Source organism: Mus pahari, chromosome 3 (assembly GCF_900095145.1).
Source record: "Mus pahari chromosome 3, PAHARI_EIJ_v1.1, whole genome shotgun sequence".
Lineage (NCBI taxonomy): Eukaryota > Metazoa > Chordata > Mammalia > Rodentia > Muridae > Mus > Mus pahari.
Window position 1 is genome coordinate 45,351,150 of NC_034592.1, and position 9,572 is coordinate 45,360,721.

The 9,572-nt window shown below is 47.1% G+C and overlaps 1 protein-coding gene across 2 annotated transcripts in view; it reads right to left on the reverse strand.

Moving 5' to 3' along the window:
• LOC115063636 (coiled-coil domain-containing protein 148-like) overlaps nt 1-9,073 on the reverse strand; it is a 22,210-nt gene extending 13,137 nt beyond the window's left edge. For both annotated transcript variants that reach the window (XM_029536795.1, XM_029536796.1), the window contains exon 1: nt 8,535-9,073. In XM_029536795.1, coding sequence (XP_029392655.1) covers nt 8,535-8,771 — 237 coding nt within the window. In that variant the 5' untranslated portion in view covers nt 8,772-9,073. The remainder of the gene's footprint in view (nt 1-8,534) is intronic.
• Between the last annotated feature and the right edge of the window lie 499 nt (nt 9,074-9,572).

Genomic DNA, 9,572 nt, shown 5'->3' on the forward strand with positions numbered 1-9,572 from the left:
CCTCCTCCCCCTCCTCTTCCTCCTCCTCCCCTCTCCCATCTTCCTCCTCCTCCTCCCCCTCCCCTTCTCCTCCTTTTCCTCCTCCTCTTCCTCCTCCCCTCTCCCATCCTCCTCTTCCTTCCCTCTCTCTTCCTGTCCTTCTCTGCCCCTTCTCGTTCTCTTCCTCTACTCCCTTCTCACTCCCTTTCCCATGCCCACAAACCATCTCTGTTCTATACTACACCCTTTGAATGGTTGCGCTGGTACCTCAGCATGGGCCCACTGAGGCACCCCCTCCCATCACACCACACCTCGCTCTATAAAAACATATTCTTGGTTTTATAAAACACATCATCACTCTCTGCTGCCCTTATCTGAGTATCGAGTAGCCTTGATTGCAGCCGTCTTTTTGTCAAAGTGATTCTATTGACTTTGGGAGAGGAGATTCACCATTTCCAAAAAGTAGGCACCTAAGTTCTTAGGAAGATGAAGCCATGCTGGCCTTCTATGGGCAACAGCTTGGATTTAATTTGCTCTGTCACATTAGTCACAGATGCCCTTTGCCCTTAGTATGCGCCGCAGTATTCTCTACGGAGGTGTCTTTGCTGGCCCTTCCACGCTGGAGATTCTGGTGTGTACTGAGTGCTCAGGAGACAAAGGTCTTGTACTAAGTGCTTTACAATTGCTTTTTTAACACTTCACAACAATCTCACGCAGAGGGTATAATTTTGTATATATAATTTTGTCTTCTACAGGTACAGAAATGGAGGCACGGACAAATGGTATAATTTGTCAGAAGTCTCACGCTCATTAAGTAGCAGAGCAGAAGTGTAACCCAGAATGACTGTCCTCAGCATCGAAGCCTAGCCTCCGCCGTCCCACCCCCTGCAATTAACCTCTGTGTGGTCCTTCTCCCTAGATCTCTCCTCCTACATCAAGTGTCCCTAAACACCTACTGCACTAGACAGCGCGGGCACGCTGAGACTACAAGAGTCTTCTTAGAAGTTTCTAACTTAAACATGGAAACAAGACATGCCTGAGAACCAAACGAGGTTCTCAGACTTGGCAGGAAGGCACAAATATGGTCCCCTGGTGTTGCAGAAAAGTGAGGTGGCCACTTGTTGGATTGTTGAGGTACACAAGATGAGCTTCACAGAGGAGGGGGGCATTTGAGCTGCGTCTGTCCGTAGGATGAGGATTTTGGCGAAGCCTGGAGTGATGAGAGCAGAGAGGAGGAGACAGGAAGGGTGGGGCGGGGACCTGAGGATGGGCACCTTTCTGGTCTTATCCTCGTCACTGACAGCGTGGAACCCAGGGAGGAAAATAGGAAATAGGAAATGGAGGCAGAGCGGTGCAGGGAAGCGGTGGTGGGCTGAGCCTGGCGGTCATTTCGTTTCCTCAGATGTGCTTTTGGGAGGGATGTTCTTGAAATTCTGCTTGCTCATGAACTGGCAATAAAGGAGGAGCACAGGCGGAGGACGGAAGGAAAGCTCGAGAAACCGGAAGGTTACAGTGGGATCTGCGAAGGGCAATCCTAGCCTGCTTTAAAGGTCACGGTTATACCGCCACGCTCTCCAGCGTCAGGAGTCAGTAAGGGGCCGGCCAGCATGTGGATTCAATGTGGATTCAAGGGCTGCAGACCAGCATGCTCCCTGCCTCGACTGCATCCGTGCGGGGAGCTGCAGTTTCCATTCCCTCCAGTTCCACTAAGGCGTGACATGGCACAACCTCCTTAATGAGGCTCTACTCAATTCCCGCACTGAGTACAAGCTACGTGAACTTCTGTGAAGGTTCAATTAAAAGATACCCTGGGACTTGCCAATTACCATATGCTAATTCTCAGAACCTTGGAAAGTTCTTCTTCCTATGGGACTTATAGGTTGCTTTGTCTGCAACAAAGTTTTTTGTCTGCTTTCTGGGAAAGTAATAGTCGTTCTTGCGGGGGGGTGGGGGTGGGGGCTTGACTGGCGAGGAAGAAACTGCAAATGAGACTGTGGCATCTATTTACATCTGTAACATGAAGAGGGCTGGTTATTTCTAGGGTCATTCTTCATTTAATAGTTATTTCTTGACCTATTGCCAGGCCGTGAGTTAAACATTGCATCAGACATGTGCAGTGGCCAGCCCGCCTGGGTGAGATGGCTTCTGTCGTGGCACCGCATCTACCAGAAGCTTCAAGATGGGGCCACTGTGAGATGGTGCTTTGATGAGACAATGAGGCAAAGCCATTAGCGGAGGTACATAAGCCAGACTTGGGAGCGTGTCTTAGAAGTATTCTGAACCTAAGACTCAAAGCGGGCAGGGCTGGGGTGGGGAGTGGGAGGGCAAGGGGCAGCCATGGACAGAAACAAAGAAAGGATCGTGTGAAAATCTAGAGATGAGAGACCATGGTGGGTCTGGGGGACTGAAAAGAAACCCAGTAAGGCCACATATAAATATGGCAAAATGAATGGTGACATGGCCTCCAGCCGAGGGAATAAGACAGTCACACTGAGGCTCTGTAAACAGGAGAGCAGAGAGTTTTGAGCAGAGATCCGGGGTATTCAGAACGCTACAGGAGGATGCAGGATGGACGACAGGGAGGTGAGATGGACCAATCTAGACCAAGCTGGTAGTTTCTCATCCTATAGGAGAAGGAAACACTGGAGAAAGGCCAGGAACAATGTGGACTTAAGACAGGGAAAAAAATAAAATAAATACAAATTGTCAGCTTGTTTTAGGGGCAGGGGAAGTGACAGTGATAGGAAGAAATTACAGTTTCACAGCAAACGAGAGCATCCAGCTGGGAACTTAAAAGGAAGCAGGCAACAGGCTTTCAGATTGGCACAGAAATGGTTCTTAGACCTGGGCGAGAGAAAGATGGGGAAATTCCATCAGCAGATTGGAACTAGAGTCCCAGGGACGATGGCTGCCCTCCACAGTATGAGAGTGGGGTCTGAAGAGAATGGATCTAGGGCTGATTTCCAAGGACACATTCTTAAAAAGGGGACAAAGGAAGAGGAAACTAGGAAACAGAGAAGACATAAGGTCCCAAGAAGGTAAGGAAAATGAGACCTAAAATGTCAAATGTTATGGAAAGATTGATTTTAATCCACAGTTATTATTGCATTGAATTATGGGGAGTCAGTGTTGATGTTGGTGAGAACAGACTCTGGCAAGGTAGCTGCAGACTTACAGGAGTAAGGAAGACGGAGGAACCGGAGGAACCGTGGCGAAAACCTCAAGGCTGATACAGGTGGGAGGGAGCTAGGCACAGGCCAGGGCTGCAGAAAACACAAGCTGGCCCACTCCGTGGAGAATGTACTCTGAGTTGTTCAGCTCAGCTTAACCTTTGAGAAAATTCAAGGGCACCAGCAACACGGCGACTCTAAATTTCTTACAGATGCTGTGGCTTAAACTCAAACAATGCTTTTCTTAAAAAGAGGAAGACTCCGGGAACCGCTTCTACTCTGGATAGAAAATTGTCTTTTCCTGAAGAGAAGTGATGCAGAAAAGAACTCTTGGGAGAAAGCCAAATACTCACATATTCATGGGGAAAGAAAATAGCAACACAGTAAAGCCAATCATTTGGAAAATTTTCCACATAAATACTTTTAGTCATTTGAGGTAGCAGATTTTCTCCAAATTAAACTGTTGCTATGAAAGTCAATGTCAGGAAACGGCTAAACCCAATAGTTCTTAAGCTGTGCGCTGAATCCCCAAACAGGAGCCTTGCGTTCATTTCTCACTCTATTTTATGCTCTCTGAATCTACAAAGGTGGAAAGTGCTGCAGAAGAGGCATTCGCAGCTTCTCTTGGGGGGAGAAGAGGCATCATATTGTTCACAAGCCACAGCTGCTGCAGAGTCAGGCCAGGCCTTAACAATAATCCGAGGACTTTATCAGCTGTCAGACCTTGGTGAAATTCGAGGGACAGTGAGCTTTCATGAGGAAGTAGAGAATCTGTGTGTCACGAAGGAGAGCTGAATGTGCATTACACTCTAAGAAGTGAGTGGACCTCAAGGTGCAACAACAACTTCGCCTGACATCAGTGAGCCCTCAATGAGCCCTGGGCAAACTTACCTATAAAAATCTGGATTTTTTTTTTTTTTAAATCTGGAATCGTGGGGGAAACTGCAACCTAAACAGCTATGGCAAACATAGAGAGCACTGCGATTAAAAAACAAGAATGTTCTCAATGGAAGCAGTAAGATGGAGCCAAGGGGGAGTTTTGGTTAAGGTACAGGAACCAACACTGAACAGTTCCACTCTGAGGCACCAGCCACGTGATATGCTCTGCTGAAATAAACTCTGTCTATAAACAATTCTTCCTAGAGTTCAATTCATGAACCTTAACTTTCTGGCACTGTTAAACATGTCTGTGCTGAGGTCTCCCTGCCAGAGGGATGGAAGCAGAAGCAGACGCTCCTCGGGGAATGGGTTTTTATCTGCTGGGAAATCCATTCTGGGTTCAAATCTCACTCAAAAGGTTATGCTTCCCACTCTATGAGGGACAGCCTCCTGTTATTTATATGGTACTCAGGGAACAATGTGTAAATCAAAATAGAGGTGAGTGACACCTTCCAAATAGGAAGTCCACTGCATGCACTGGGACTCGGGATCACAACTCTGTGCATCAGCCCTCTAGCCCCTCGGGGGAGGGGGGGGAATCCGCTCCCCTTAACCCTGGGAAATGCATCAGCAGAGACTGAACCCCACAAATAGCTTTATGAGTCCCGACTCAAGGCAGTGACATCCGGTACAGATCCGCAGGAGGCAGGAACAAAGGACTCAGAGTGCTTCTGGAGAACCAGGAACGGATGAACCCAGGCCAGCCCTAAACAGAGGCCATTCTTCCAGCTTGTCCTTTGTGAGACTCTTGGAAGCCCAGTTCCTGGTTGACTGTCAATGTGATTCATCAGCATTGTGATCATCCCACCTCCTCGGTGCCAAACACCACTTTAGTTGCTCGGGTACAACAATGGAGAAAATGGGAGAGAAATGTTTCCACCCTGTGATGTCTTATGTGATTTATAATTGCTTTATATACAAATTACTAAGTCAACATTCTGGCAAGAGTCAAGCAGTTCTCAGTAAGTCAGTTTGGGGTGACCACATCATAGGCTGGAGAGCCATTTCTTGGATAACTATGGAACAATGGTTCTTAGCTGTGAGCATAACTAGAACCACTGGAACGTACCAAAAGCTGATGCCAGGACACTTGCTGCCTACAGATTCTACTGGTGGGGAGCAAGCACTGATTCTTCGTGAGAAATTCCCCCACAGAAAATGCTAATAAATAAGAGCCAGGCTGAAGACAATGCAAAGCAGCTGAGCCTGAGCTTAAGGTAGTCAGTCAGCTGGAAGCTGGGCAACTGGCTGCCTTTACCCCTGGGTCCACAGGTACTCAAGAAGAGTGAATGGTGCCTGAAATCAATCCTTCCAGTAAGTTTCTGAATGATACTAATGCTTCCAGCCTGGGGACCACATTCTGAGAACTACAACATAGATAAATATATACATTAAAGGGACTTTACCTGACTATTGTTATCAAGACAAAACCAGGTACAAATTACTACCTAGGCAGGGCTTATTTCTGTATGTTTGCTACACATCACAGTTACTGGATTCAGGACCAAACCAAACTAGACATTTCTGATGGTGCTATTAGCATCAACCCTGCCTTCACATACCTGCCTGTGTCCCCAAAACATATGGATGGCAGGCTCCCTGGGTGACCACAGCCTGAGGGCTGGAATCAGTGTCGTTGATGGACAGTCTTAACCAATGGTTGCTACAAAGCTTATTTTCCCCTCAGATGAACAAAACCTATCTCGATGACAGTTGACTCTGCTCGGTGGACTCAAGGCAGAAGGGAATAATCAGAAGCATAGTCACTCAAAAGAGGTGGCATGCCCTGCCCCCAGAATAGTCCTGTGAACTACAGAAAGGTGGGTACTGAATCACCAGCCACAAACCCCACAAAGAGAAGTGAAGTCCATTTCCTGCTGGTTGCAATCAGTTCTAAGGCAGATATTCAAATCATCTTGAGATGGAATATGGACTTGCTTCTGGGAGTTCAGGATCGAGGGTGAATAGGACAAGGCAGAATATACTTCTGCCACTGTATATTCACCCTTCCCTAAAGCTGTTCCCAATGGTTTCTACCTGACTTTCTGTAATCTATTTCATAACCTTACATATACTCAAAGTTCTTCCTGTGCAACTCCTTGCCAATAGTATTTTAAGTGGGCATAGGGAATATAAACTGGGGTATCTGGCGAGATTTTAAAACAATAAAACTGACAAAAGCCCATCTTTCCCCCAGTCATCTTGTCCCAGAAAGTCTTAACACAGTTGATGATAAAGTGCCCCTCTTCTGTTGCACACCCCATGACCCCATTCTTAATCACTCCAGTCAACAGTTGTCCTCAGTTGAAAACCAGGGCTTCCAGGTGACAAGACTTCTGTAGGAGGCCCTGACGTAGAGGGTACCTCTGGGGGGTTGATTACTTTGATCCCCAGTGACAATCATAAAGATTAACCCACTGACTTTGCAGTTACATGGCTCTGTCTCTCCCATGGTCCTTGGGCTTACATCCTAGCTGCCCAGGTCATATCCACTACTGAATGACAGTTATTTGAAACTGTAGCCAAGAGCCCCCCCCCCTTTTTTCAATAGCCCTACCTCTTTAACAACCTACTTCCTAAGACCAAGCTTGGCGCTCAGCATCCATTGTGACTGTTGCCATGGGAAACCCTGTTGCTGGCTCCAACCTCTCTGCTCATGTACCTGCTGAGAGAGGCTGCAGACCAACTGCACAACTCTGGGGCTCACTCCTAGGGACTGCCTAGCAGGTTCCTGTTGGTTCTCAGTCTTGCCCCACCTTTGGCTTTAGCTCATTGTGTTATGTAGCAAATTTTGCAGTTTTCAACATTATTTATTAGGTACTGTGTGCCCGGCACTGAACTAAACCTCTCTTCCTCTTAATCTTTACAGTACTTAATTCTAATCCTTGCTTGCTGTCTTACGTGTCTCTCTTACCTCTTACCCCTCACTCTCACCCTCTCTCTCCCCTCTCCTCTCTCTCCCCTCTGTTTGTCTTCTCTCCTCTCCTCTTTCTTTGTCTCCTCTCTCTTCTCCTCTCCTCTCTCCCTCTTACTCTCTTTCTCTCTAGCCTTTCCTCTCTCCATCCCCTCTCTCCCTTTTCTCTTTCTCCCTGCCTTTCTATAATAAAGCTCTAAAACCATAGAGAGTCTCTGCTCCTCAAGGCCCGCTGCGCTTGGAGGATGGGACAGGCTTTCTCCTAATGAGTCGTTTCTAATCTCCCGTTAGAAGGCCTTCCTGTGCTCCAGTGCTCACTGTGCTGCTGTGCTCACTCTCATCAGTGTTGGGAACCTCTCTTCCCTCATCCCTCTCTCCCATAACCCCGGTGGCTTTAGCAAAGTAGCTCCAGGGTTCCCAGGTAGGGCTGCCCTTTGGCCACCCCCTGAAGGATGGGTCAGAGGCTTGAATGCCCACCCAGGGCTGAGTGGAAAGTGTATGGCAGCTCTCCCACACCTGACAGACCAGAGAATAGGTAAAACTCTGGCAGGGTGTGGGTCTTCCCCTCCCCCCTTTTCCCCAGGTACCCCTGTTTTAGTTCCCAACACTGGGGGCTGCCCCTTGTCCACCCCCTGACATGTGGGATCAGTGGCTTCACACAGCCAGATGCCCACCCGGGGCCGAGTGGAAAGTGTCCAGCAGTCCTCCCGCACCCGCCTGCCCAGAGCACAGGAACTCTGACCAGACGCAGGCTCTCTCCCTCCCTGCTCTTCCCCCTACACCCACAGCTCCACAACACTCCATGATCATTTTCTTTACTCCAGCTGATTGACATCCACGTCTCTTAGGTCATATGGAATTCCCCTCCAGAGCAGGGGACCTCAAGACCCTGCTTCACTGCAAAGGTCATTGGCCTTCCTTTCTCAGGCCTTGTCCTGATGACCTTGCCAAGGTCCATCTTCTCTCATCCTTGGCAGGAGCCTGGGCTCGTATTTCCATACACATAGTTCTTGTCCCTAGTACCCTGCTCCTGAAACAACCCTCTTCCTTACTTTAGTTTCAGCCTCCATCTCTAACTATCCCATCTTGCTCTTCTCCCATTCATATGAGTTCTTCGAGTGGGTGAGAATGTACCTACCAATGCTGACCCCTTGTTAGTTGCCATCTTCCTTTCCTTACTCTTTCTATGGAGCCATTTTGTAATTGAAGAAGCTGTACTGTCGATGCTTAGTTCCTCATTTGCTCCATGCTGGCTATAGTCTGTCCTCTGTTCACTCTGGAAGCCACTCTGCAATGTTACCACAGGCTCCAAGTTGTACATGCATGAGTCTCTTTCAGAGACACTCTCCCTGTAAGACCTGTTGGAAAAGCCCATACTGGTGGCCACCTCTCTTTTGGAACATGTCCCCTCTTTCTGCTTTGCCCCCAAAACTCAATCTCTAGGTCCTTCTCATCTGTCCATCCAAGGCTTCAACATAAATTTTCTTATTTTCACAATTAAGAAAAAACTCCCAGGAACATAGCCAGCTTACCGAAATCCTTTGACTCTCCTCTTCTTCAAGGCTGAAAATCCTTTGATCTTTTCTTTCTGTTGTAAGTTCAGGATTCCTCTCAGACAAATCCCACAAGAACAGCAGCACTACACTGCCAGCTAGATGCAGAGCTACTGACTTACCGACAGCCACTGACATTGGATATAACCAACTGACACTATCTTGTAAATACAAACCCAAAGGGCCTCTTTGCAGCCCCGGAGTGGTGAGCCTCATGTATCTTGGGTAGAGCTAAGATTCTGTACAGTCAGTTATTTGCGGCTCGCTGTCTCAAGGACAGACAGTTAAGTTTGCACTAATAATACCTTATAACACAAATGTAAAAACTCAGCCTAAAATATTCATAGCAGAGTCATTTTAGCTACTTAAAAGCCTAAGAAAAGCACTCACAGAATGTATTACTTTGAGCAAGATGACATCTTGGGGCCAAGAAAGTCTCTTATATAATTAAGGAAATGACTGAGGTGGCTTCCTATCTTGATTTATTAGTTAGAAAGTACCTTACAAGTTGGAGTTGTCTTCTAAAAATAATGGTTTAACTATTAAAATAGTTGACTTTTTAATCCTCTCCTTCTAACAGAAATTGAAAACCAGAGCCAACTGCCTATTATGGCCAAATCTAGAAGTTAATAATTAAACTGCACTGGGGTAGACATCTGTTGTTTTGAATCTCTTACGCACTTACTGTGGTAGTTAAGAATTGTCTCCCAGAGGCTCCAGTATTTAAATATGCGGTGCCCAGTTGGAGGGGCTATTTGGGGAGTTTTAGAAGGAATAGTCTTACTGGAGGAATAGTGTCATGGTGGGAGAGGGGAGACTCGGAGAGCGTTAAGGACCTATTTCTAATTTGTTTTCTCTATTTTGTACTTGCAGCTGAGAATGTGAGCTCTTAGCCATTAGCTGACATGCCTGCTGCTTGCTGTCATGCTGTCCCACCACAAAGGACTCTTACTCTCTGGAACCAAAAGGCAAAATAAACTATTCCTCAAGTTGTGTTGGTCATTGTGGTCGTTGGAA